Source organism: Macaca fascicularis, chromosome 2 (assembly GCF_037993035.2).
Source record: "Macaca fascicularis isolate 582-1 chromosome 2, T2T-MFA8v1.1".
In the NCBI taxonomy this organism is placed as follows: domain Eukaryota; kingdom Metazoa; phylum Chordata; class Mammalia; order Primates; family Cercopithecidae; genus Macaca; species Macaca fascicularis.
This window is the reverse complement of record NC_088376.1, coordinates 115,488,304-115,516,112: the sequence shown is the minus strand read 5'-3', so window position 1 is coordinate 115,516,112 and position 27,809 is coordinate 115,488,304. Positions and strand designations below refer to the sequence as shown.

At 50.4% G+C, this 27,809-nt stretch overlaps 3 protein-coding genes across 40 annotated transcripts in view; 1 reads left to right on the top strand and 2 right to left on the bottom strand.

Annotated features, from left to right (window-relative positions):
- Positions 1-1,305: 1,305 nt before the first annotated feature.
- PHF7 (PHD finger protein 7) lies at positions 1,306-16,090 on the bottom strand. 13 transcript variants are annotated; one of them, XR_012431241.1, is made up of 12 exons: positions 15,401-16,090; positions 13,726-13,835; positions 11,913-11,965; positions 11,375-11,466; positions 5,015-5,116; positions 4,516-4,640; positions 3,887-4,046; positions 3,193-3,299; positions 2,606-2,722; positions 2,289-2,351; positions 2,062-2,183; positions 1,306-1,850 (listed from the first exon to the last, which is right to left on the bottom strand). XR_012431241.1 is itself a non-coding variant. In XM_015445299.3 (11 exons), exons 2-11 carry the CDS (start codon positions 13,764-13,766, stop codon positions 1,624-1,626), a joined length of 1,146 nt encoding a protein of 381 aa, XP_015300785.3. In that variant the 5' UTR covers positions 13,767-13,835; positions 15,309-16,090; the 3' UTR covers positions 1,306-1,623. The 13 variants fall into 13 exon arrangements, 8 of the variants coding, with proteins under 8 accessions (XP_015300785.3, XP_045242072.2, XP_073888512.1 ...); XR_012431242.1 differs by lacking the exon at positions 5,015-5,116; XM_015445299.3 differs by lacking the exon at positions 2,289-2,351 and having other exon boundaries at positions 15,309-16,090.
- Positions 16,091-16,655: 565 nt separating this feature from the next.
- On the top strand, positions 16,656-26,226 carry BAP1 (BRCA1 associated deubiquitinase 1). Of its 26 annotated transcripts, none has more exons than XM_005547337.4 (17): positions 16,656-16,822; positions 16,921-16,950; positions 17,056-17,110; positions 18,050-18,182; positions 18,572-18,691; positions 19,183-19,244; positions 19,327-19,469; positions 19,736-19,814; positions 20,267-20,390; positions 20,731-20,878; positions 21,643-21,827; positions 22,351-22,484; positions 23,354-23,832; positions 23,950-24,110; positions 24,375-24,467; positions 24,571-24,643; positions 24,824-26,226. In XM_005547337.4, exons 1-17 carry the CDS (start codon positions 16,786-16,788, stop codon positions 24,955-24,957), a joined length of 2,190 nt encoding a protein of 729 aa, XP_005547394.1. In that variant the 5' UTR covers positions 16,656-16,785; the 3' UTR covers positions 24,958-26,226. The 26 variants fall into 26 exon arrangements, with proteins under 26 accessions (XP_005547394.1, XP_005547393.1, XP_073888497.1 ...); XM_005547336.5 differs by having other exon boundaries at positions 24,306-24,467; XM_074032396.1 differs by having other exon boundaries at positions 19,736-19,887.
- A 532-nt stretch (positions 26,227-26,758) lies between these two features.
- Positions 26,759-27,809, bottom strand: part of DNAH1 (dynein axonemal heavy chain 1) — an 83,217-nt gene continuing 82,166 nt past the window's right edge. Inside the window, exons 77-78 of the mRNA XM_065540678.2 lie at positions 27,485-27,719; positions 26,759-26,926 (exon numbers count right to left, since the gene is read on the bottom strand). Of these exons, the coding sequence (XP_065396750.1) occupies positions 26,805-26,926; positions 27,485-27,719 (357 nt within the window). The 3' untranslated portion in view covers positions 26,759-26,804. The remainder of the gene's footprint in view (positions 26,927-27,484; positions 27,720-27,809) is intronic.

The following is a 27,809-nucleotide window of genomic DNA, read 5'->3' as shown; positions in this document are numbered from 1 at the left end:
TATGTAACATAATAGAAAGTCAATAATGTCTAAGATTAATAAATTAAGAAACAGCTTTAAAAAATGGGAAGTAGTTGCCTTTAGAGAGTAGGAATGGAAGTAGGGAAGGGTAAATCAAAACTGTTTTTCATTATAATCCTTTTAGTACTATTAGACTTTTAAAAGTCTGTGTTACTTTGCGTGTATACTTTGATAATAACAGAAAGACACAACCAGCCTCCATTTGATTTCAAGTGAATTTGCTCAAATCTGAAGACACTCATTGCATACACACCTTGGATATAAGTCTTCAGGGTCTACAACGTTTGGAATGAGAACATCGTCTTCCTCTGTTAGTGGCGATGATACAGTGGCAAGATGTTGAGAACTATCTGGTTCTGAATTCTCCCCACTAACCAAATCCCATGAAATCATTAAAAATATAAAAATGTAAGATAGGCTTTGTTCAATTTCTCGCTAGGCCTTCTGCCAGATTCCCATCCTAGTTGTCTTGCCTGTTTTTGTTTGAGATGGAGTCTTGCTCTGTCACCCAGGCTGGAGTGCAGTGGCACAATCTCCGCTCACTGCAACCTCCACCTCCCTGATTCAAGTGATTCTCCTGCCTCAGCCTCCCAAGTATCTGGGATTACAGGCGCCTGCCACCATGCCCAGCAAATTTTTGTATTTTCAGTAAAGATGGGGTTTCACCATGTTGGCTAGGCTGGTCTCGAACTCCTGACCTCAAGTGATCTGTCTGCCTTGGCCTCCCAAAGTGCTGGGATTACAGGCATGAGCCAGTGCGCCCGGCCACCTTGCCTAATTTGAATGTCCTGGCATGCAAATTCATAGTTAAACTCTGGACGGAAATGCTCAAACCACCAGGCAGTGAGGGTTTGACTGGGCTCACTCATGCTGTGGAAGTATGCTGAAGCCCACACCAGTCTGGAAAGAATGGAGTCCCTTATGCCCCATGTATAAGCATGGCAGTCCCTGACTTGTTTGAGTCCAGGGCCCCAAGCCTTGCAACAAGGGCCTATTCTCCATCCAGTGTGGACTGCTATGCTGGCTCACCTCCCTAAAGAGAACCTGTGTACTTATTATTTGCACAATGATTGATGAAGATTCTCTGCCCCTATAATGCCAATTTCTGTATAAACAGGTTTCCTTCCCTCCAAAGAAACATGTCTATATTCTAAGCTAAAAGTTCTACATTAATTCCCTGAATTTTACGGATTAGGAGGGTGAGTTTTCTTATTCTTGTACTCTACCCCCTAGAATCTTTACTACCCACGCAAATTTCAGAATGAATTTATAAGGAGACACCAATGGAGAGAACACCTTTATTGCAAAACAACAAACATGGGTGAAGAAGAGGCATGTGAAAACCAGATTAAGGTGGAAGAATCTTGGTGGGAGGAGAGGAGGAGAAAGCAGAGGCACTCTTGTAGCCATAAACTCATTTCCTTGTTGGCATCTGGGCTGCTCCCTCCTCATGCTCCCCTGAGACTTCTCTTTGCTTGGCTCATAGACTCACTGCTGGTCCTGCTTCCTTGTCTCACAGTCCCAGAGTGTTCCCTCCCCAAACCGGATGGAGGAGCACAGCTTCATACCCTATTGTGCGGGATAGCAGCTACTCAGAAGGTGTTACTTGGATTTTTTGCAGCTGTTAGTGATTCTGACACCCTTGGACCTCCAGGAGTGGCTCCTCCTGCCACGAGAGGACTCTGGCTTTTCTAATAAGGAAGGTTCTGGCCAATCTGTCCAAGAAAGGCCCGGATTCTCTTCCAGGGTGTTGTCTCTGCAGAAATGCTCCTCAGGGTGGAAGGTGCTGCTGCAGCAAGGGATGTCCCCTGAGTTTTCAGGTATGTAGTCTGTGGTGAGAGAAAGGCAGGAGAGGAAAACTCAAGCTTCTGCTTCTCCCAGGCACAGGTCCTTAAGCTCCTCTCTAGCCACTTTCCTTCCAAAGTCAAAGGCATTAACTATTAATCCCTCTCTGGTGGGATGCCTTCCTCCTTCCCCAGGCACCACAAGTCCCTACAGCCCGCTCCTTGCTCTGAGGCTGGCCCATCCCTCCAGCCTCACCTGTGGCTGCAGCAGGTGAACACTCCTCACACTCCCATTTCTTACTGTTGGATCTAAGAGAGGAGCAGTCCCTGTGGGTTCCGTGGGATCCGCATGTATCACACAGAATGAGGCACCACCTCCTACAGGAAGAGCCCAGGAAGGATTGTGGAGACATACAGAACACTAACTGCCATTCTTGGATGTTTGCTATGGGCCAGGCATTTTTTACGGCACATTTTACCCACCATGAATGTATAGCTCAGAGGGGATGAGTGCTGATCCCGGGAGCCTGCCATCAGTCATAACCCCTTGAAAGGTAGATTAGGAAAGGAATTGGCTCTGAATGTCTCTCCACTGGGCACAAGGTGAGTGGATCTTGCAGGGGAGACCTGTTCACTTGCACACAAGTGAGTCAGGGGCTGGTCAAGAATGAGACTTAGCAATTGTGTTTATCCTAAGGTCTGCATACAAGAGTGAATTTCTTACTTCTAGTAACTGTGCCAAGGTCTAACTCTAAGATAGCACTGATGAGAGCTCTTTCTAGCCAGAATCCTTCTCCTACCCTTCATCCTCAAAGCTGTCTCTGCCTTGTTCATACAGACAGATGGGGGCATCACAGTGCTGATAGCGCTGATATAAGTCTGAGAAAGCCCCTGGCTCGAGTTCCCAGGCAGCATCTCTGCAGTGGGAGAAAAAACAGTGAATAAGAACATAACGGGTTGGTGAAACTTTTGTCCATCAGGGAGGAATTAGGAAGAACCCCGAGCTAAGCACAGTAAGAGTTCAGTAGGCTGCCCGAACACTTCCAACAAGGCTGGTCAAGTGGCCTGGCAGTGGGAGAGGGTTGAAGCAGGATGAATGGAACATGCATGCGGGTTCCTTAGTTCCACTGTGGAATCCAAGAACTCAACCACCCAGGGAATTCTGATTCCCCAAATGCCCTTTTTATCAACAAGCATCCGCTTCCCCCACAAACTTCTTTCCCCTCCCTTGTTTTGATAATTGAAAAGCACTCCCTCCTCCCCTTCCTTCTTCACTATCAGTGCCTCTGCTGCTCTCATTCTCTGAACTATCCTCTCACTCACCTCCTCTCTAGAAATCTAGGCAACCCTCTCCCTGGCTCAGTTCCTGCTCTGGGGTTCCCACTACCTGTCTGGAATATGAATTCCCATTCTCAGCATTTCTTGAGGAAATTCTTTTCGATTGTTACACTGTGGACATTTGAAGAAATGCTTTGCTGATGTGTGGGCATATTTCTGTAAGAGAAACAGGTAAGAGCTTTGTGTTTATAAAAACCCTTTGACTACCTTCTTTCCCCTCCCACCCTCACCCCCACAAAGAGGATGTTGCTAAGAGAGTTTGACTGACGGTACAGGAAAAGGAGTTTGGGTGGGCTAGGGTGAGGACTGCAAATCCAGGTGTCAGACCTGGGACCAAAATACTTTCAAGAGAATTCCCAGGAGTGCCTCAGCCGTCATCTCTGGCCATGGGGCTCGGCAGTACTAAGTAGGGGTCAGGTACCTGGATACACATTTGCCTTTTCTTTCATCCCAGGAAGTGAGGCTGACAGGGAGGCTCCTCAGCGCATTCTGGGATGAGCCCATTTGCTCTAGCAATGCCGAAGATTTTGCTTATTCTAAATCTTATGTGTGAGGTCCTATAGGTCAGGAATGACCACAGACTGGACTGACTTTCTTCTAACTGCCTGAAACCAGCCCTGAATACAGGCCTCCAGCATGGAGCACCAAAGCTGAGGCACGCCTGAGGCACGCCCAGGGTGCTCTGGTTCCAGGCAGAGAACCAGGGCAATGGTGGAAGGGCCCCAGGGCAGAAAAAGCCCCACCTGTATGCACTTGCGGTGGTAGATGGCTTGACTACAACATGGGCTCTGGATGTTCTCAACACTCTGTTGGGATAGGTCTTCACAACACAAGATGCAACTTTCCTCCCCCATATTCCCATGTTGGATGTTCTGTGCTGGGCGATGTTTGTCACAAAATGATCTGTGGCAGGTAAACAGACTTGGTTTCTGGTTTGTCATCGATGCAGTTTCCCAATGGCCCACTCTAGGAGGGGCAGCCAGCCACCCAGGTTGGTGCCCAGTGAACCTCCACACTCATGGGGAAGAGGAGAGGCAGGGTGAAGAACAGCCACATGCCTTCTCATGGCTGCTCGCCTACTGAGCAAAGTTCCCAGAACTGTCTCCATAGCCTCTTGTTCCTGAAAGCCCCACTTAGTGCTGAGCAACTGTTTAAGTACCCCAGCTGTTTGTAATTTAAGGAGGGGGCAGGAAGCAAGAAGAAACCCCTGTGAAATCTCCAAGTCAAGACACTGTTTCTTATTACTGAATGGAGGGACAGATTCACTGGTGAATCAAAACAGGCCTGCTTGTGAGAACTGGACTCTGATTTCATTAGTGGCTGAAAAACAAGTTGCAAAAAGGAAGCCGGACTTTTCCCCTTCCTCACTCACTTGTACTCTCCAAAAAATTGTGAAAGGCAACCCTTTTCTTGGCCACAAGGCAGATGGAAGTTTCTGATGCACTGATCCTTCTGGCAGTTGATAGCAGCTCCCTTTTTCTTGCACACAAAGCAGATCTGCAAATGAGTTCCCAGACAGTGCTCAGGACCCCAAGAAAGGCAAATAGACACAGTGTGGGACATTTTTCTATTAAATGGAAGTTTTGTGAAATAATAGCCATTCCCTTTCCTCGGTGGTCCTGAATGCTCTGGGGCACCTGGAAGCTGAGCTTCAAGCAGCACTGAGTTTTCCCTGTTTTCTCAAGATGTTTCTCCCTCTTCTCACTTAGGACACCATACCCCAGAGGAATATGGGACTTAAGGACTAGTTGGAAAATCCAAGAGTCCTTTGATGTCTAAACTAGGAAGTAGGGAAGAGAATAGAAACAGGAATGATGGGTGAGGTATGAAAAGAGGCCTACCCCAAGGTCCTCACTTCAGGGGATTCTAACCTTCCTAGAAGCCCGAGCTGCCTCCTTTTTGATATCTTCAGGCAGGAATCCATGGAAACCTCTGTTGGACTGGCCCCTCTGAGGCAGCTTACTAGATAAGATCTGGGGGGCAGTAGAACCAGGCTGTTAATATTGATCAGTGAAACAGTGCAGTGAGGGTGAGGAGAAAGACAGGGTAAGAGAGCTAAAGAATAGAGATTGGGCTGAGCGCGGTGGCTTACGCCTGAAATGCCAGCACTTTGGGAGGCCGGGGCGGGCGGATCACAAGGTCAGGAGATGGAGACCATCCTGGCTAACACGGTGAAACCCTGTCTCTACTAAAAATACAAAAAAAATTAGCTGGGCGTGTTGTCACGCGCCTGTAGTCCCAGCTACTCTGGAGGCTGAGGCAGGAGAATGGCGTGAAACCAGGAGGGCGGAGCTTGCAGTGAGCCGAGATCGGGCCTCTGCACACCAGCCTGGGCGACAGAGCAAGACTCCATCTCAAAACAAAAAAAAGAATAGAGCTTGGTGTGGAATATATATGCACTGACAGGGTAATTTATTTAGTGAAAGCTTACATAGCACCAACCATGTGTTGAGTAGTCTAGGCGGTTTCAAATATTAACTCATTGAATCCTCCCAACAGCCCTAGGAGGTAGGTACTATTATTGTCTTTATTTTATAGGAGAGATGATGCGACTTGCTCAAGGCCACAGGACTCTGGAACCTGGACTCTTACTTTTGCTCTAGGCTGCCTCTCATTTACTGAGGGCTGCTATTGTGTGCTGGCACTTTGGGGGAAACATTTCCTTTGTATTTACTTATTTTATGCTTACAATCCTTGGCCAGGCACGGTGGCTCACGCCTGTAATTCTAGCACTTTGGGAAGCTGAGGCAGGCAGACCATCTGAGGTCAGGAGTTTGAGACCAGCCTGGCCAATATGGTGAAACCCTTTCTCTACTAAAAATACAAAAACCAGGGCATGGTGGTGCGCATGGTGGTGCGCACCTGTAATCCCAGCTAGTCTGAGGCAGGAGAATCACTTGAACCTGGGAGGCGGAGGTTGCACTGAGCCAAGATTGTACCACTATACTCTAGCCTGGGCAACAGAGTGAGACTCCGTCTCAAAAAAAAAAAAAAAAAAAAAAATCCGGCCGGGCGAGGTGGCTCAAGCCTGTAATCCCAGCACTTTGGGAGGCCGAGACGGGCGGATCACGAGGTCAGGAGATCGAGACCATCCTGGCTAACACAGTGAAACCCCGTCTCTACTAAAAATACAAAAACTTAGCCGGGTGAGGTGGCAGGCGCCTGTAGTCCCAGCTACTCGGGAGGCTGAGGCAGGAGAATGGCGTGAACCCGGGAGGCGGAGCTTGCAGTGAGCTGAGATCCGGCCACTGCACTCCAGCCTGGGTGACAGAGCGAGACTCTGTCTCAAAAAAAAAAAAAAAAAAAAAAAAAAATCCTGTAATGGCAGATGCTATTATGACCCTTATCTTACAGAGGAGGCCACTGAGGTGCAGTGAGGCAAGTGACACTGCCCGCCGGGGTTATAGGGCAAGGAGGAACAGAGCTGGCTATTCACACCCAGGCCCATGGAATCCACACTCTTACCCTTCCTGCTGCATCACCTCTTTTTTTTTTTTTTTGAGACGGAGTCTCGCTGTGTCGCCCAGGCTGGAGTGCAGTGGCGCGATCTCAGCTCACTGCAAGCTCCACCTCCCGGGTTCATGCCATTCTCCCGCCTCAGCCTCCGAGTAGCTGGAACTACAGGCGCCCGCCACCTCGCCCGGCTAGTTTTTTGTATTTTTAGTAGAGACGGGGTTTCACCATGTTAGCCAGGATGGTCTCGATCTCCTGACCTCGTGATCCACCCACCTCGGCCTCCCAAAGTGCTGGGATTACAGGCTTGAGCCACCGCGCCCGGCCTGCATCACCTCTTAGTAAATACTCTTCTTAGAGTAATACAGGAAGAAAAACAGGGTTTTAATATCTCTTGATGTTGTCATTCTGTTGTCATTCATTCTAGTCAAATGATAGGGGAAGGAATTGGACTTTTGAAACATATATTTTAAAACTAATTATCCCAGGGCTTTGGGATAATATGAGTGATTTGTTTTCTTTATACTTTTAAGTATCATTCATGTTTTCTGCAATAAGCATGTATTGATTCTATAAACAGAAAAATCAATAGTGAAAGATCAGAAACAATCTAAATGTCCTTTAATTGGGATTTGTTCTGATACTTTTTGGCATACCTATAGCATGAAATACTAATTAGCTACTAAAAAGAAAAAAACTAAACCTATATGTTTTATATAGAAAGATGTCCGAGATATATATGATGGAAAAAAGCCAAGATACAAAGCACTCTGTATAATGTTTAATTTTTATGTAAAAAATGTATATGCTTGTAAATGCATCAAAATTACAACTAAGCCCTGACACCTGATAGGACTTCCAAGAAAGGAAAATCACAGACCAATCTTTCTCATGAGCACAGATATAAAAATCAAACAAAACAGATGCAAACTGAATCCAGCACTGTATAAAAAGGACAATACATCATGACCAAGTAGGGTTTATACCAAGAATGCAAGATTAGTTTAACATTAGAGCATTTAGTTGATGTAACAAACTACATTAACAAAATTAAAGAGAAAAATCAAGATAATCTCAATAAATACAGGAAAAGTGACAAAATTCAACACCCATTCATGATACTCTGGGCAAACTATATATGAATAAAAGGGATCTTCAACCTGATAAAAACATCTATAAAAAAACCCACAGCTAACATACTTTTATAGTGAAAAATTAGATGCTGTCTCCTGATGTTGGGAACAAGACAAAGATAACAACTCACACCACTCCTATTCAACATTAGGTTGAAGGTCCTAGCCAATACAACAAGGCAAGAAGAAATAAAAGGCAAAGATTGAAAGGAAGAAGTAGAACTGTCTTTATTCACACATGACGTGGTTATGTGCATAGGGAATCCTGTGTACACAAGGCATTTACAACAAAATAAAAACAACTAACCAAACTGAATTTAACAAGATTATAGGATACAAATCAATATACAAAAATAAAATGCATTTCTATATGCCAGCAATAAACTTAAAAATGAAATAAAAATACTATTTACGATAGCATAACCACAAAATATTTAGGAATACATTTAACAAAAGATGTACAAGACTTCGTCACTAAAACTACAAAATATTGCTGAGATATATTTTAAAAGACCCAAATAAATGGAGAAATATACCATGTCCATGGATTGGAAGGTTCAATATTATTTGTCAATTCTTCACAAATTGACCTATAAATTCAATGCAATCCCAATCACAATCCCAGTAGATGTTTTTTTAAAGAAAAATTCACAAGCTTAATATAAACTTTATAAAGAAAGGACCTGATAGTCAAAACAATCTTGGAAAAGATTATAGAACTTAACAATACTGAATTTCAAGACACTACAAAGCCACAATAATGAAGATAGTGGGGATTGGTGTAAGAATAGATACACAGATAAATGACATAAACAGATCATCCAGATCCACAGACTGATTTTGACAAAGGCACCAAGGTAGTTCTATGGGTAGGCAAAGATTTCTTGTGACACACAAAAAGCACTGACCATAAAAGAAGAAATGGATAAACTGGGCTCCATTACAATCATTGTTCTTTGAAAGACACCATTAAGAAAATGAAAAGGCAAGCCAAAGACTAGGAAGAAAATAGTCTTAATACATACATTTGAAAAAGAATTTGTATCCGAAATATGTAAGCAATTCTTACAACTCAATAATAAAACCACTCAATTTTTTTTTTTTTTTTTGAGCCGGAGTCTCGCACTGTCACCCAGGCTGGAGTGCGGTGGCGTGATCTCAGCTCACTGCAAGCTCTACTTCCCTGCTTCATGCCATTCTCCTGCCTCAGCCTCCGGAGTAGCTGGGACCACAGGCACCTGCCACCATGCCCGGCTAATTTTTTGTATTTTTAGTAGAGACGGGATTTCACCGTGTTAGCCAGGATGGTCTCGATCTCCTGACCTCAGGATCCACCCGCCTTGGCCTCCCAAAATGCTGGGATTACAGGCATGAGCCACCATGCCCAGCCCGGCCCACATATTTTCTTTTGTTAAGTATCTGTACAAATATTTTTGCCCATTTAAAACATTGAGTGGTGGCCAGGCGCGGTGGCTCATGCCTGTAATCCCAGAACTTTGGGAGGCCAAGGTGGGTGGATCACGAGGTCAAGAGATCAAGACCATCCTGGTTAACACAGTGAAACCCCATCTCTACTAAAAATACAAAAATTAGCCACGTGTGGTGGCGGGCGCCTGTAGTCCCAGCTACTTGGGAGGCTGAGGCAGGAGAATTGCTCCAACCCAGAAGGCGGAGGTTGCAGTGAGCTGAGACCGTACCACTGCACTCCAGCCTGGGCGACAGAGCAAGACTCCATCTCAAAAAAAAAAAAAGAAAATATGTGAATGGCCAATAAGCACATGAAAAGAAGCCTTAGTTATCAGAAAAATGGAAATTAAAACCACAATGAAATACCAATACACACCTAGAATGGCTAAAATTAAAAACACTGACAAAACAAAGTTTTGGCAAGAATACTGTGCAACTGGAATTCTTTTTTTTTTTGAGACAAAGTCTGGCTCTGTAGCCCAGGCTGGAGTGCAGTAGCACGATCTCGGCTCACTGCAGCCTCCGCCTCCCGGGTTCACACCATTCTCCTGCTTCAGCCAGTAGCTGGGACTACAGGCGCCGCCATCACGCCTGGCTAATTTTTTTTGTATTTTTAGTAGAGACGGGATTTCACCGTGTTCACCAGGATGGTCTCGATCTCCTGACCTTGTGATCTGCCCGCCTAGGCCTCCCAAAGTGCTGGGATTACAGGCGTGAGCCACCGCACCCGGCCACAACTGGAATTCTTATAAATTGCTGGTAGGAGTGTAAACTGGTACAACCACTTTGGACAGTGATGTGGCAACCTCACATAAAGTTAAATATCTAATTAGCATACAACTAATAATTCCACTTCTAGGCATTTGCACAAAAGCAGTGAAAGCACATGTTCACAAAAAGACTTGTACACAAATGCTTAAAGTAGCTTTATTCATAATGGTCCTCAAATGGAAACAATTCACATGTTCATCAACAGGTGAACAGATAAGCAAATGGTAACTTATTCATGCAACCGAATACTACCAGGTAATAAAAAAGCACAAGCAACGAATACATGTAACAATATGGATGAATCTCCAAAACACCGTGTTGGGAGAAAAAAGCCAGATACAAAAGATTATAAACTGTATGATTTCATTTATATCAAGTAAAAGAATAGCCAAAAATAATCCATGGATCAGAACAGTGATTACATCTAGTAGGATTGACTGGAAAAGGAGGCAGGAGTGAACTTTCTGGGATGATGAAAATGTTACTTATTTTGATTGGGGTGGTGGTTATGTGAGGACATACATTTATAAAAACTTATCAAACTGTGTCCTTAAAATTAGTGAATTTTATTTAAGACCAGCCTGGCTAACATGGTGAAACCCATCTCTACCAAAAATACAAAAATAGTCAGGCGTGGTGGCAGGTGCCTGTAATCCCAGCTACTTGGGAGGCTGGGGCAGGAGAATCACTTGAACCCGGGAGGCAGAAGTTGCAGTGAGCCGGGATTGCGCCACTGTACTCCAGCCTGGGCGAGAGAGTGAGACTCCATTCTCAAAAAAAGAAAAAAATTGGTGAATTTTACAGTATGGAAGTCATACCTAATAAAAAAGAATATTAAGAAAAAACAATTAGAAAGATGTTACAACTTTGATAGCATTTGTTTCTGAGGAGAGGGAGAAGGATTGGAAACATTGTTTAGGGAAGAGACTTTTTTACTGAACTTACTTTATACTGTCAGGATTTTATACCAGACACATATATTTTTGTTTTTTTGAGGCAGGGTCTTCCTCTATCACCCAGGCTGGAGTGTGGTAGTGTGATCACCGCTCACTGCAGCGTCCACCTCCAGCGCTCAAGTGATCCTCTTGCCTCAGCCTCTGGAGTTGCTAGGACTACAGGTGTTTGCCACCCTGCCCAACTTTTTTTTTTTTTTTAATTTTTTTTGTAGAGACACGTTTGCCCAGTCTCAAACTCCTGGGTTCAAGAGATCCTCCTGCCTTGGCCTCCCAAAGTGCTGGGATTACAGGCGTGAGCCACTGCGCCCAGCCTAAAAATAGATTTTAAAAGAAAAAAGCTATTAAGAAAAACAAAAAAACAAGTCTGTGGATCTGAGGATGGATGTAACAGAGAACAGTCAGTACATCAAAAGCCATAGGATATTCAAAGCAAAGGAGGTCTCATACTCACAAGACAGAAATAATGCACGCTGATATTGTCTTTCTGAAGAAATTCCCCTAATTTTTCGGGATCCCCAGGTTCTTGAAGGCATAGCCAGCAAACTGGAAGAAAGGACACTCAGAATTTGGCTCAAGTTGACCATTAAGAATGGAAGGGAAGGGTGAGAATGTAATCATTCCTCTAAGTCAGGAAGGAGTAGAATACTAGGAAAAGGGTCACTTTGGCAAGAAGGCAGGTTGGGAGGAGGTCTTATTTGGTATCAATTAGGCTGTCACATAATTCTGGTTACAATGAACAAGTTGGCCACAACTGCTCACTTCACTTTTTTTGTTTTGTTTTATTCTAAAGTGACTTGAATAACTTGTTTCTTGAACTTCAAACATGGTAATTTAAAATGACAGTTCCTGAGTCCTCAAGATCTTAAGAGAATCTGGGAAAGAACTAGGGCTGGGAGAAAGAGAAGCAGCAAGTGTACTGCCCCACACAGGTGGCCTTCTTTGCTGAGGGCTGGAGGCAGTGGCTGAACACAAGCTCCAGTCTTTCTTACCAGGCCCTGAAGACGGTTTCCTCTGGGTTACCCTCCTAGTCTTGGCAGATTTCCTATACAAGAGAAATAAGAAGCACGAGGTGTTCTTTGAGGACCTTGATTGATAACCTTTTTAACATTTCCCTTTTTTTTTTTTTGAGACGGAGTCTCGCTGTGTCGCCCAGGCTAGAGTGCAGTGGCCGGATCTCAGCTCACTGCAAGCTCCGCCTCCCGGGTTTACGCCATTCTCCTGCCTCAGCCTCCCGAGTAGCTGGGACTACAGGCGCCTGCCACCTCGCCCGGCTAGTTTTTTGTATTTTTTAGTAGAGATGGGGTTTCACCGTGTTAGCCAGGATGGTCTCGATCTCCTGACCTCGTGATCCACCCGTCTCGGCCTCCCAAAGTGCTGGGATTACAGGCTTGAGCCACCGCGCCCAGCCAACATTTCCCTTAAAATGCCATTCATGGGTCTGATGAAGGACCAAAATATCTAAAGCCTAAGACATCAGCTTATTTTCCTATTTCATATATATATATAAATATGTGTATATATATATATATATATATATATATATATATATATATATATATTTTTTTTTTTTTTTTTTTTCTTGAGACAGAGTCTGGCTCTGTTGCCCAGGCTGGAGTGCAGTAGCACGATCTCAGCTTACTGCAACCTCCGCCTCCTGGGTTCAAGCAATTCTCCTGCCTCAGCCTCCCGAGGAGCTGGGATTACAGGCACCTGCCACCACGCCCAGCTAATTTCTGTATTTTCAGTAGAGACGGGGTTTCACCATGTTGACCAGGCTGGTCTAGAACTCCTGACCTCAGGTGATCCACCCGCCTCGGCCTCCCAAAGTGCTGACATTACAGGCGTGAGCCACTGTACCCGGCCATATTTCGTATTTTTTTTAAAGTGCAAAACATACTCTCACTGAGTTATTTGAGGGCAGGAACCAGACTGTAAGCATCTCTCTCTCCCCAGTGCCTGTTCTGCCTATGTTGCAATTAATGCAAGAGTAAACCCCCTTTTACTTTTTTTTGTTGTTGTTGTTGAGACAGAGTCTCGCTTTGTCGCCCAGACTGGAGTGCAGTGGCCGGATCTCAGCTCACTGCAAGCTCCGCCTCCCGGGTTCACGCCATTCTCCTGCCTCAGCCTCCCGAGTAGCTGGGACTACAGACGCCCGCCACCTCGTCCGGCTAGGTTTTTGTATTTTTTAGTAGAGACGGGGTTTCACCGTGTTAGCCAGGATGGTCTCGATCTCCTGACCTTGTGATCCGCCCGTCTCGGCCTCCCAAAGTGCTGGGATTACAGGCTTGAGCCACCGCGCCCGGCCCCCCTTTTACTTTTTTACTGTTTCTTCTGCCAACTATTCTGAATCTCAGGTGGTACCAGCTTTACAAAGCATACTAAAATGAACCAAAATTGATAAAAGTATTTCCCGTTGTGAGGCACTATGCTTAGCACTTTACATGTATTGGCTCAATTAATCTACAGTAGCTCAATGAATCTACAGAACACTCTAAATACCATTATTATGTACATTTTCCAGATGAGGAAACTGAGATATAAAGAAACGAAGTGACTTCTGTCACAGTTGTTAGCAAGTGGCAGAGCTAGGATATGAATCTGGGTAGTAAGGTTCCAGAGTCAGCATTTTGCTACTAGGGACAGCACTGATAAGACAGGTATGACAGCTCCCAGCTCCCAGTGTATGCTTCCACACTGTCCAACCCCAACCCCCAAGACTATGACAAAGGGGGCAAAAAGTGCAACCTATACCACAGGCCATTGGACAGTTTCTCCCAAACTCTCTATGTCAACTCCTTCTACCTCAATCTTTGGCGTTCCTTCTTTTCTTTTAGAGTCTTCATTCGCTGCTGTCTCTTTCTCCTATCTTGAATTCTTCTATATTATTTTGAGGACAACACAGGCTCTTCCAGCTATAAATATAAATGGGGTTTGGTAAGCAATTTAATTCTGTATTTGGTTATCAAGTTCCCCAGGGTCAAGGCAATGGTGCACTTCACCTCCCAACCCATGTGATGGAATAAAAGGGACTGTTCTAGGTACTTGACGTGTTAAGTCACAAAAACGCCATGCAATAGGTACCATTATTATCCCCATTTTCAAGATGAGGGGACTGAGACACAGGTTTAAGTATCCTGCCCAAGGTAAGAGTTAGTAAGTGATATAGGTAGGATTTGAACTCACGTAGCCTGGCTCCAGAGGCCAACACTAACTCTCATGTTATACTGCTATCACACAGTAGCAAAAGAACTTAGAACCATTACTTGACCTAGCTAAATGGTTCTTTGTGCCTACAAAAGCACACATGAAGTAGCACTCAGGAAAAAAAGGCTCCTTTTGCACCTAAGTATGGGTGCCTTAATTCTACCCAGTAAAAGCTAGATAAGGTAGCTTTTTCCTAGGCAAAGGAGCCTGTGAGATTCGGGCTGCCTAAAAGCAAGAACTCCCTCTAGTGAGAGACAAGAGGTAACACTGACAAAACCCTCTAGGCTCTATCATTATTTATTTTTTATTTTTTATTTTTTTTTGAGACAGGGTCTCTCATTGTTGCCCAGGCTGGAGTGCAGTGGGTGAGTGCGGGAAAGTGCCACTTTCCTAGGCTCAGATGATCCTCCTGACTCAGCCTCCCAAATAGCTGGGACCACAGGTGCCATGCCACCGCACCAGCTAATTTTTTTGCAGAAACGGGATTTTGCCATGTTGCCCAGGATGGTCTCCAACTCCTGGGCTCCAGCGATCCTCTCGCCTCAGCCTCCCAAAGTGCTGGGATTACAGGTATGAGCCACCAGGCCTGGCCTCTCCTATCAATTCTTTTCACCTAGGCTCAGGTGGCCACTGAGATATGGTTTGTTCCCAACTTTTGTCTCCATCTGAGCCGAGTACAATAGCCAAAGTGCAGAAGGTACCTTGTCTATTTCCAATATCAGCCAACTCCGGCTGTTACCTGTTTTCATTAGTAAACAAACTGTAAAACAAATGTACAGTTTCACCGGTTAAGGGGGAGATCCCTGAAAGTGAAGGGGAACTAAAGAAAGAAAATCCACTGCTGTGAAGAAAGGACTGTCTAGTCAGGGGAGAGGAGAAGGACAGCATTTCTTAGAAGGAGCGCTGGGTGAATCAGGTCACTCCAGAGACACTCCAGTATCCATGGCCTCCGATCACCACTGGAGATCGGGAATATCTTCAGGGACTGTATTCTGCATGAATAAGGACGACTGAGAAAATTACTGTTCAAGAAACCAAAGCCACCCTGCCCTCCCCTTCTTTGTGCTTGTTCTGTCTCCTCCTCTAATCCATGAGTTGCAGAAGCAATCACATCTGATGGCTTCTTCCTCAAGGAAAACATTGGACAGGCTGGAAGAGGAGAGAGAAGAGCATGTCCTGACCTTGCTATTCCCACAGGGGTCCATGTGAGCGGACTACGGAGCAGTTCCCAGTTACTGGGGCTACCCCGACCATCCAGCAATAGAAATAAAACCTTGAAACTTCAGTTCTTTGCATCGCTGGGCCAAGACGTTCCTTGAGTAGGATTCTGTGCACACACTGCTAGTTACAAGACGTTACGATCATCTGAAGGGGGGCGTTGCAAATACGGCTTCCACGAGCTGCCAGGCAGTGGCCTCCTAAACCGGCGGACGCTCCTCGAAACGCTTATCAAGTTGTTTCACTGGACAGGTGCTGGGTAAATGCTTGTTGAGAAAATAAAAAATAAATAAACGCGTTCGACTCGCCGCGGCAAGAATGATTTATTTGTAAAATACGTGTCGGTGTGATCACAACCGTTCCCGAGGTTCACAGCCGGAGAAGGGGCTCAAGGAGCATCCCGCGGATGCCAGACCAGGCTCATGTCGCGCCTGCCGGACGGCTAGTGCAGGGCCGGGCCGAGGTCGCCTCCGCCGCTCCTCCTCGCGGTAGCTCACCGGCCGCCGCTCCCGGCCAGAGCCACCCTCCCAGCTGTCTCTGAGGGCGCCGCTGTACCGGAGCTTTAGTCGTTGACACAGGCCGTGGTAGCTACCTCTGGGCGGCCGCCCTGCGCGGTGACTGCGCCGGCGAAGACGGCGAGATTGCAAACGGGGGCGGGTCACGCGGACTGTGACCCTCGGGAACCGCGGCAACGCCTACCGTTGGTAGAAAGGGACCGCTAACGGCCGCGCGCTAACGGCCGCGCGCCCGCCCCGCCCCTCCTTCCGCGCCTCAGCGCCCAGCACCACCCGCCCCCGCCCCTTCCCCTCGCCGCCCCCGCCCCTTCCCCTCGCCGCCCCCGCCCCTTCCCCTCGCCGCCCCCGCCCCTTCCCCTCGCCGCCCCCGCCCCTTCCCCTCGCCGCCCCCGCCCCTTCCCCTCTCCCGCGCCTAGCCCCGCCCATCTCCTCCTTTTCCCTAGCCTGCCCCGCCCCTCCTCTCGCACCACCCGCGCCCAGCACTTCCCGGCCCCGCCTTTTCCCTTCGCCCGCCCTCGCCCCTCCTCTCCCTCCACCCGGGCCTAGTACTGCCCGGCCCCGCCCCTTGCCCTCGCCGGTCCCGCCCCTCCTCTCGAGCCTCAGCGCTCAGCATCGCCCGGCCCCCCTCTTCCCCTCGCCCGCCTCGCCCCGCCCCTCCCCTTCGCCTCCGTCCCTCTGCGCGTGCGCGTTCGCCTTCGAGCGCGTGCCCGCGTCTGAAGTCCGGCCGGCGGAAGACGAGCCCAGAGGCGGAGCAGGGCCGTCGCGCCTTGGTGACGTCGTGCCGCCGGCGCGGGCGGGTGACGCGGCTGGGCCCGTTGTCTGTGTGTGGGGCTGAGGCGCCCCGGGGGCAGTGGGGGCTCCCGGTGGGGGCAGCGGTGGGGCGGGAGGGCCTGGACATGGCGCTGAGGGGCCGCCCCGCGGGAAGATGAATAAGGGCTGGCTGGAGCTGGAGAGCGACCCGGGTGAGGAGGGGACCGGGAGGGCCAGGGGCTGGGGAGGCCGGATGGGCCCGGAACGCGCCTGCCTGACCATCACCCCCTCCTCTTGTCGCCCCACCCAGGCCTCTTCACCTTGCTGGTGGAAGATTTCGGTAAGAGCCTCTTCTGCCTGCCTAACCGGGGATGTGGGGGCCCACCCCTGCGCCCTCACTCACCAGAGTCTGTCCTTCCCTACTGCTTTCCTTTCCTCATCGCAGGTGTCAAAGGGGTGCAAGTGGAGGAGATCTACGACCTTCAGAGCAAATGCCAGGGGTAAGTGGCTGTACACCAGGGCTGTCCCTTACACCCAGAGTGCTGGGGAAGGTCCCAGAGAACAGGCCCCTTAGGGAAGGCAGTGCCAGGAACCCTACGTTATAAAATCTGACATAAAGAAGCAGCCTTGCTCTCTGAGTGCCCGCCTCCTGATCAAACTGATACTTTCTTTTCTCCTAATCTTTCCTTAGCGCTTCCCTTTTTGTAGCAGCCCGCTCCCTACCCCTAACCATCCTTTGGTTCAGCTGCTTTCTTGGCCTTGCAGCAGGAATACCCAGGGCACACAGTGCCTTTTGTGCGGTTGTGTAATGTATTAATTTCAGTGTGTCCATGTGTGCCTGGCTTTAATCCTGACACAAAGTCATCCTGTATTGATTGGTTGGGGTGACAAGGCCCCTCCTGGGTGCCCACACTTAGGATCTTGTCCCAGTGGGCCTGCAGAATAGAGATGTAGGAGAGTAGCAATAGTAGCAACAGTAACTGAACCAAGAAGTCTGCTTTAATTTCCTGGAACAAAAGAGACTGGTGTAGGTGTTCATTTGCTTTCCTGACTTCATTGGGGCCCACAAGTGAGAATTAGTGCCTCAGTTCCTCATCAGAGTTTTTGTTCTTGTCTTTGTGTTCTTTGTCCCATCCTTGACCCTCAGTTCCAGCTTTTCTTCTCTTACCCTGAACCATAGACTTCATAAGGAGACTGGGTGGACTCCCGGAGCATCACAGCCAGAAGCTTATGCTTAGCTCTGCCTGTGGCAGGCCTTTGGTGTATGAGAGCACAAGGCCACTTCAGACACAGTATTGGGAAGAAGCCAGGGGAGAGGTGGGATCACAGCAAGGACACCTGAGTGATGACGCAGTGCAAAGGCTTAGTGGGAGAAATAAGGGAATGCTGATTGCCTTCTCCCCTTTGGCTGATTTGGCTCTGCTTCTTACTTCCCCCAGCCCTGTATATGGATTTATCTTCCTGTTCAAATGGATCGAAGAGCGCCGGTCCCGGCGAAAGGTCTCTACCTTGGTGGATGATACGTCCGTGATTGATGATGATATTGTGAATAACATGTTCTTTGCCCACCAGGTCTGCTGGACTCTGTGCTTTGTTTGGAGGTTGGGATGCTGCCATTTTTTTGCTTGGGAAGTGGAAATGGAGGAAGACAGAAGGAGGAGATAGGCAGATTCTAGGGGCGGTGGCTACAGAAACCCTCGCAGAAGGAACTGAGCTCTAATTCATTAAAGGGAACAGCTTCAGAGTAGGGGGGTGTGTGAGTCCACTCTCTGTGTCCTCAGATACCCAGTGCGTATTTGGTAGGTGCTTGTTAAATAAATAAACATTAGGCAAAGATGGAGCTGAGAAGGGGAGTTGTCCAGATATGACTGACCTGCTTTGGATCCCCATTCTTGATGTATGTGGGCTTGTGGTTTGCAGTGAGGGGTACTGTGTATGGGTGACTATTCTTGATTTCACAGCTGATACCCAACTCTTGTGCGACTCATGCCTTGCTGAGCGTGCTCCTGAACTGCAGCAACGTGGACCTGGGACCCACCCTGAGTCGCATGAAGGACTTCACCAAGGGCTTCAGCCCTGAGGTAGGCTGCAGTGCCTTCATCCTGGCTCACAGCCAACTGGGCAGATCTGACCCTGAGGGCCACTGGGAATGCTACCACATGATACTGGGTAGTATTAGGCTGGGTATTTTTTTGGTTCTTTTTCAAATGATCATTTATATTACATTAGACTCTTAAATAAATTGTGTAAGGCCATTGTTTTTAGGCACAGTTGTGGGGAAAGGAGACAGGCTTAGGGAAGGAGGAGACTTTCCTTAAGTCACACCATGTCAGAATCTTCTCTGTCAGGACTTTTCCTCTCAGGCCATGTTGCTTCCTAGTATCCACGAATTACCATGCAAGGCCAGCACAGTCCATCTCTTTGGGACTCCAGAGCTCTTTTCTGCCCTGACAAACCTTTTAAGAAAGTTCATCTGGAATGCCTCCAGGCTGCTCTCTGAAGCTTTGCCTTCTAACCATAGTCCTACCTGAGGAGAAATTATTCTGATACAGCCTTATTTTCTTCCCCGTAGAGCAAAGGATATGCGATTGGCAATGCCCCGGAGTTGGCCAAGGCACATAATAGCCATGCCAGGTGTGTGGGAGCTGTGGGAGCTGATGTGGGGTGCGAGTAGGGGGAGTATCATTTTTTGGGTCTTGACTCTGTCCTTCCCCAGGCCCGAGCCACGCCACCTCCCTGAGAAGCAGAATGGCCTTAGTGCAGTGCGGACCATGGAGGCGTTCCACTTTGTCAGCTATGTGCCTATCACAGGCCGGCTCTTTGAGCTGGATGGGCTGAAGGTCTACCCCATTGACCATGGTAGGCACCATGAGCTGGAGGCCCATTGGGTGTCTCTGCCTACCTCCTAGGGAGCTGGGGCTCAGGGCCCTCTGGTATGTGGGACCCAGTGGCAGGGGTTGTGGGTACCGACACCTGGCCCTGGCTGGGGTTTCACTCTGCACCATATTGCCTGACCAGCTCCTGACTTCCTGGCTCAACTGCTCTCCCATGTCTTCCTTCCCACTGCTGGCCTGCCCAAACTCAGGGTTTCCTTCTCGCTGATTCCTTGTCTTGGTCTCCACCAGGGCCCTGGGGGGAGGATGAGGAGTGGACAGACAAGGCCCGGCGGGTCATCATGGAGCGTATTGGCCTCGCCACTGCAGGGTAAGGGCCCTGCACCTGCCCTGTTCTACCTTCTGGAGCTGTACCTACTTTGGGAGGGACAGAGAGTATCCAGGTGATTTGTAAATTGCAAGGCCATATGGTGAATCTGGCAAGATCAGGCTTAGATCATGGGCTCTCAACTCCTTGTCCTATTTCCTGCCTGGGCTGCCTGTGGCCTGCTCCTCGTTGGGCTGAGGGAGGGGCAGGCCTTGGTGGAGCCTTAGGCAGCCCAGGTCTGCTAGTTCACTTCCTGATAGGCCCCTCATACAGTTTGTTGGAAGGTACCAGCTCAGGTGCCTGGTGTGTATGGCTAGTCGCTGCCTGCCTGTTGGGGTGGGGCCTATACCTACAGCTGCAGGTGTGACTGCAGGGAGCCCTGCCAGGATATCTGCCTCAACCTGATGGCGGGGCCGGGGCAGGAGCTGCTCTCACGGCTGCGGCTGTGACTGCAGGGAGCCCTACCACGACATCCGCTTCAACCTGATGGCAGTGGTGCCCGATCGCAGGATCAAGTATGAGGCCAGGTTGCATGTGCTGAAGGTGAACCGTCAGACAGTACTAGAGGCTTTGCAGCAGGTAGGTGCCCTTTCTCCCTGGCCCCTGCCCAGCCCAACCCTCCCTGCATTCCTCCTCCCTTCCCCCACAACATTTGTCTCTGATTCCCGAACACACTCTTTTGTAGATCTGGGTTTCAGCTAACCACATCTTTTCTTTGCTCCCTTTATGGGAAAGGTGGGACTTGGAGTGGGGAGGGAGAATAGCTTCTAAAAGGAAGTTTGCATTTGGGTGTTTTATTTCCCTGTGAGTGAATGGGTAGAGCCAAGGCCATTATTCCTTTAGGTCCTCAGCCCTTAGCTGTTCAAGGTAGAAGCCCGGGTCTACCCTTCCTCCTCTGAGCCTTGGATTCTGTTGTTAGCTGATAAGAGTAACACAGCCGGAGCTGATTCAGACCCACAAGTCTCAAGAGTCACAGCTGCCTGAGGAGTCCAAGTCAGCCAGCAACAAGTCCCCGCTGGTGCTGGAAGCAAACAGGGCCCCTGCAGCCACTGAGGGCACCCACACAGGTACTAGGGGGTTTGGGACCTCTTGTGGGCCTCAGAGCCACCCCCTAATGTCTGACCTGGGAGGCCTAAGCCGGGCAAGTCTTTTTCTGGGGATGTCCTTGGGCAGTGTTCTTCCCCTGGCAGAAGGTAGAGGGAGAGCAGTCCTTCCCTAAAGAAAGGCACCTGTAGGCCGGGCGCGGTGGCTCAAGCCTGTAATCCCAGCACTTTGGGAGGCCGAGATGGGCGGATCACGAGGTCGAGAGATCGAGACCATCCTGGCTAACATGGTGAAACCCCATCTCTACTAAAAAATACAAAAAACTAGCCGGGCGAGGTGGCGGGCGCCTGTAGTCCCAGCTACTCGGGAGGCTGAGGCAGGAGAATGGCGTAAACCCAGGAGGTGGAGCTTGCAGTGAGCTGAGATCCGGCCACTGCACTCCAGCCTGGGTGACAGAGCGAGACTCCGTCTCAAAAAAAAAAGAAGAAAAAAAAAAGGCACCTGTAAAGGGCTGCTATTACCACAGGCCCCTGGGCCCTTCTGTGTAACGTACACTCCCTTTCTAGTTTTCTCTAGAGGCATTTTTTTTTCTGCCTCTTTTTTTTTTCCATCTCATTCTTTTCCCTGTCTCATTGCGGGATCATGACTTAGAGCTTGCTGACTTCCATTCCACCGGCTGGCTCGGCTGTTCTTCCCTGGGAAGTGCTGTTCCACAGGGCTGGGGAGACCGTGAGCTTTTCTTGGAGATCCTACTGGAGGTCCTGCCTGTGTTCTTGCCCTGTCTCAGATGGTGCAGAGGAGGCGGCTGGTTCATGCACACAAGCCCCATCCCATAGCCCTCCCAGCAAACCCAAGCTGGTGGTGAAGCCTCCAGGCAGTAGCCTCAACGGTGTTCCCCCCAACCCCACTCCCATTGTCCAGCGGCTGCCAGCCTTTCTAGACAATCACAACTATGCCAAGTCCCCCATGCAGGTAAGCTGGGAGCACCCTTGCAGGATTCTCTACTTGATTCTCTTGAGAGGCTGCAACAGGCAATTTCCCCATGTGGTTCCTTGGTGTTCACCCTTGGCATGGCTGGGTCAAGCTGCCTGGGCCTGGGATGCTAGATTCCTCTGCCTGATACAAAAAGGCCTCACAACAGCAGGGGCTTAGGGAGGCAGGGAGAATTCCTTTGAATTTAATCTACTTACGTGACTGTGGGATTAAATGTTTAGGTCACGTTCCTTGGTACAACTTTATGGGTTGGGTTTTACTGGCAAAATAAAGGCTTGTGTTTCAGGGCACTCTGTTTCTCTTAGAACCCCTCCGTGGGTTTCTATGCAGTGTAAGTGGGTGGCAGCCACCCCACAAGCCAAGGACAAGCCGTGGAACACCTGGAGGGGTTCCGCTGACTCAGTCTGGAAAACCATGTTTGGCTTTCTCTCTGGCTGTGAGTGTCTAGGCTCAGCCTGGGCTGAGCAGTGCTTGTTTGTAACTGCCCTGGTCTTTGTCCCAGGAGGAAGAAGACCTGGCGGCCGGTGTGGGCCGCAGCCGAGTTCCAGTCCGCCCACCCCAGCAGTACTCAGATGATGAGGATGACTATGAGGATGACGAGGAGGATGACGTGCAGAATACCAACTCTGCCATTAGGTCAGCCCCAGCTTTCTTTCTTTTTTTTTTTTTTTTTTTTTTGAGACAGAGTCTTGCTCTGTCGCCCAGGCTGGGGTGCAGTGGCCGGATCTCAGCTCACTGCAAGCTCCACCTCCCGGGTTTAGACCATTCTCCTGCCTCAGCCTCCCGAGTAGCTGGGACTACAGGCGCCCGCCACCTCGCCCGGCTAGTTTTTTGTATTTTTTAGTAGTGACGGGGTTTCACCGTGTTAGCCAGGATGGTCTCGATCTCCTGACCTCGTGATCCGCCCGTCTTGGCCTCCCAAAGTGCTGGGATTACAGGCTTGAGCCACCGCGCCCGGCCAAGCCCCAGCTTTCTAAGGCTACCAGGCTCTGGGTGCTTCAGACCTCATTCTGAATATCTCAGTCTGTGTCTGAGAATGCCCTGCAGCAGATAATGTTGAGCACCTGCAAAATTTGGGGCCCTGGGGGAGGCTGGCACGATGGGGCTGACCCCAAGTGTCCAGGAAGTTTTTGGTGGACTGGGGGGTAAGCATATAAGCATAGATCATGTCCTGTTGGAAGTGGCCTTTTAGCCAGGCCTTGAAGGATTGGTTGCAGGGATGGAGATGTGGGTGGTGGGGAGGCAGCTTTGCTGGAACACAGGGCATTGGCAAAAGGCCAGGAGTGAGATGGCTGGAATAGAGGAAGTGTCTTTTGAGGACACTTGGCTGCAGCTGACAGAACTTGATGCCAGGCTTAGCAAGGCTAGTTCGAGCTGCTTAGACCAAGTATAAGGAGTTTTAGGGTCAGCCCCTGGAGGTCAGGATGTGTTTAAGCCATTCTGGGTACTGCTGGGTATGGTCACCTGGCCCGTTCCCTTGCTTCACATCTTCTCCGGCCCCACAGGTATAAGCGGAAGGGAACAGGGAAGCCAGGGGCATTGAGCGGTTCAGCTGATGGGCAACTGTCAGTGCTGCAGCCCAACACCATCAACGTCTTGGCTGAGAAGCTCAAAGAGTCCCAGAAGGACCTGTCAATTCCTCTGTCCATCAAGACTAGCAGCGGGGCTGGGAGTCCGGCTGTGGCAGTGCCCACACACTCGCAGCCCTCGCCCACCCCCAGCAATGAGAGTACGGACACGGCCTCTGAGATCGGCAGTGCTTTCAACTCGCCACTGCGCTCGCCCATCCGCTCGGCCAACCCGACACGGCCCTCCAGCCCTGTCACCTCCCACATCTCCAAGGTGCTTTTTGGAGAGGATGACAGCCTGCTGCGTGTTGACTGCATACGCTACAACCGTGCTGTCCGTGATCTGGGTCCTGTCATCAGCACAGGCCTGCTGCACCTGGCTGAGGATGGGGTGCTGAGTCCCCTGGCGCTGACAGGTGGGCCTTGGACTGGCTCACTGGCCACTTGGTGCACCCAGGAGGGAGAAGGGAAGTGGCCAAGTGACCACAAAGTGTCCTGCACTCTAATGATTTTCTTGTGACCTCTCTTCCCAGAGGGTGGGAAGGGTTCCTCGCCCTCCATCAGACCAATCCAAGGCAGCCAGGGGTCCAGCAGCCCAGTGGAGAAGGAGGTCGTGGAAGCCACGGACAGCAGAGAGAAGACAGGGCTGGTGAGGCCTGGCGAGCCCTCGAGTGGGGAGAAGTACTCACCCAAGGTGAGCCTCCTTTGTGGCTTTCTCCTTTAATCCTGGAGGAGGGTAGGGCCTGAGCTCCTCCTGCCCGGGTGCCAAGTTCTTGATGGGAACTTTGGTGTGAAGATTGGCTGGAGCCATGTGCCAGGAAGACTTTCTGGGTTGGGTGGTGGCAGGGGCCTCTGTAGGCATGGACTCGCTGCTCATCCTTGCCTCTAGCTGCCTATTGCTCGTGGGGCTTTGTTGCTGGCCAGCCCCCATCAGAGGTGCAATGCTGGGTTTTGGCAGGAGCTGCTGGCACTGCTAAAGTGTGTGGAGGCTGAGATTGCAAACTATGAGGCGTGCCTCAAGGAAGAGGTAGAGAAGAGGAAGAAGTTCAAGGTGGGTGATCTCTCCAGTTGCCTGATCTGGCCTCTCCCAAGGTCCGCGGTGGCTGCTCTGGCAAGATTGGCTCCAGTGCTCTCAGCCTTCTCCTCTCCTACAGATTGATGACCAGAGAAGGACCCACAACTACGATGAGTTCATCTGCACCTTTATCTCCATGCTGGCTCAGGAAGGTGAGGCGATGTGCTGCTGGCTTAACTGGAATGCCCTGCCGAGGGCCATGTCCTTCAGCTTCCCTCCCCTGGCCTCTCCTGAGGCTTGAGCAGACCTTGGGGCACAGGGAGGGCCATGAGAGCCTTAGCTCCTGGCCTGAGGCAGCCAGCACCTGCTCAAGGGTCTCTGCCTCTCCATAGGCATGCTGGCCAACCTAGTGGAGCAGAACATCTCCGTGCGGCGGCGCCAAGGGGTCAGCATCGGCCGGCTCCACAAGCAGCGGAAGCCTGACCGACGGAAACGCTCTCGCCCCTATAAGGCCAAGCGCCAGTGAGGACTGCTGGCCCCGACTCTGCAGCCCACTCTTGCCGTGTGGCCCTCACCAGGGTCCTTCCCTGCCCCACTTCCCCTTTTCCAAGTATTACTGAATAGTCCCAGCCAGAGTGTCCAGGCCCTGGGAATGGGAGGAACCAGGCCACATTCCTTCCATCGTGCCCTGAGGCCTGCCACAGGGCAGATCAGCCCCATAGTGCTCAGGAGGCAGCATCTGGAGTTGGGGCACAGCCAGGTACTGCAGCTTCCTCCACAGCCGGCTGTGGAGCAGCAGGACCTGGCCCTTCTGCCTGGGCAGCGGAATATATATTTTACCTATCAGAGACATCTATTTTTCTGGGCTCCAACCCAGCATGCCACCATGTTGACATAGGTTCCTACCTGACTATGCTTTCTCTCCTAGGAGCTGTCCTGGTGGGCCCAGGTCCTTATATCATGCCAGGGTCCCAACTACAGGGTCCCAGCTGGGGGCCTGGGTGGGCCTTGGGCCCTGCTGCTCTAGCCCCAGCCACCAGCCTGTCCCTGTCGTAAGGAAGCCAGGCCTTCTCTCTTCGTTCCTCTTAGGAGAGTGCCAAACTCAGGGACCCAGCACTGGGCTGGGTTGGGAGTAGGGTGTCCCAGTGGGGTTGGGGTGAGCAGGCTGCTGGGATCCCATGGCCTGAGCAGAGCATGTGGGAACTGTTCCGTGGCCTGTGAACTGTCTTCCTTGTTCTAGCCAGGCTGTTCAAGACTGCTCTCCACAGCAAGGTTCTGGGGCTCTTCGCCTTCAGTGTTGTGGCCCTAGATATGGGCCTAAATTGGGCTCTAGGTCTCTGTCCCTGGAGCTTGGGGCTCAGAGGAGCCTCTGTCCAGCCCCTCAGTATTACCATGTCTCCCTCTCAGGGGTAGCAGAGACAGGGTTGCTTATAGGAAGCTGGCACCCTCAGCTCTCCCTGCTACTCCAGCTTCCTCAGCTTCTGCAAGGCACTCAGGGTGGGGACAGCAGGATCAAGACAACCAGTTGGAGCCCCTGTGTTCCAGAGGGCCTGATGCCAAGGGGTAATGGGCCCAGCAGTGCCTCTGGAGTCCAGGCCCCAACACAGCCCCATGGCCTCTGCCAGATGGTTTTGAAAAAGGTGATCCAAGCAGGCCCCTTTATCTGTACATAGTGACTGAGTGGGGGGTGCCGGCAAGTGTGGCAGCTGCCTCTGGGCTGAGCACAGCCTGACCCCTCTAGCCCCTGTAAATACTGGATCAATGAATAAAACTCTCCTAAGAATCTCCTGAGAAATGAACCCTCCTGTGGTTGCTGGCCTGAGATGTGGAAGCTGGGCTATGTGTGTGTGGTGGCAGGGGGGCCTTACTAGACCTCGTGTGCTCAGGGCCCTGGGACCAGAAAGGTAAAAGTATATGATCTTTGAGCGTCCAACTGTCTTGGGCCAGAGATCCTTGGGATCCTAGGCCTGGGATTTGGACCTGAGCTGAGGAGGGCTTCAGGTGGACTGTAGACAGGGTGTACTTTCTGGGGAGAGGGCCATGGCTTTCACCAAATCTGTGGCTTTGCAACCTGGAGAGGTGCTGGGACTCTGGGTCAAAGAGGCAGGGCTGCCTCTAATCTTGCCTGGTGTGTTCTCCCTGGGAGGGCGCTGGGCATCTCTTCCTTGTTGCGTTTGGACAGGTAAAGCAGGTCAAAGCTGCTACCTCTGTCCCGCTCTCCTCTGCCAACTGCATCATCTGCTGAGGCTGCTGCAGCCCCTCACTACCCCACTGGCAATGAATCCTGCAGAGGGGTCCTCATGCAAGCAGCTAAGGCACAGCTGGACTGCTTAGAAAATTCAGCTTTAATGGCCTCAGCCCTTCTGTCTCAGTCTAGTAGTCCAGGGCACAGATGAGGGCCACACCACGCTTTATCCAGTGTCGCTGGGGCTGATGGGTGGGGATCTCCACAGCGATGACATAGTTGGTGGAGTGTCCTGTGGTTGATAGTGTTCCTGGAATGGGCAAGGAGGGGGACGGGTTAGGTCATGCCCTATTACTACTAGAGCAGGGATAGCGTAGGGGCAGGGCAGTGGGCAGGCTAAGCTGAGGACAGGGAGGGGGCCCTGACCCAAGAGGAAGCCTGCCTGGTGAGGGGGTCTGGCCAGGGTTCAAGCTTGCCCAGGGTTACTGTATTGGGGACTGAAGATAGGGATGGCAGAGTTGATGCCACTTTTCATTCTCCAATGGACCCAGTCCAGACAAGCTCCTGCTCTGGGCCTCAGTTACCCCTCTGAACTCCCAATGACAGCCTGGGGCTTGTAGGCTCTTGGGGCCCAAGGTGGGCCTGCTGAGGGAGGCATGTAGGATAGGAGCTCAGGGGTGCTCCCCACAGCCAGATGGCAGGCCTTGGGCATTAACCTGCCTGCTGCTTGCTGGCCTGGCCCAAATCTCTGTTGTCCTTCCTTGTTCAGCTAACCTGGATCAGTCTGACTGGCTTGGGCTGGGCCGGGCTGGGTTAGTCCTGGGCCCCCCCGCCCCCATAGTGTAGGCTCCCACCCCAGGCCTCATACCAGCACGAGTCAGTGTCTTGTAGATGGGGCACAGGTAAAAGTCCTGGTCCTGAGCCATGCGGTTGGGTGTTGGCAAGAGCCAGATAACGGCCATCTCTGTGTACAGCTCCTTGGGCTGAGACTCGGCCAGCTGGAAGGCCTCTGGATCCCAGCGGGCACCTTCCAGGAATAATCCATGGATATAGCACCCTACTTGGGGTCTTTGTGTTAACTCCGATGGTGTCTCAAGCATCACCTGTGGGTAGACACAGACACACCCCCCACACACAACAATACCCAGAATCTGGGTTAGGAGGCACAAAACTCCCTTCTGAGCTCTGCCTAA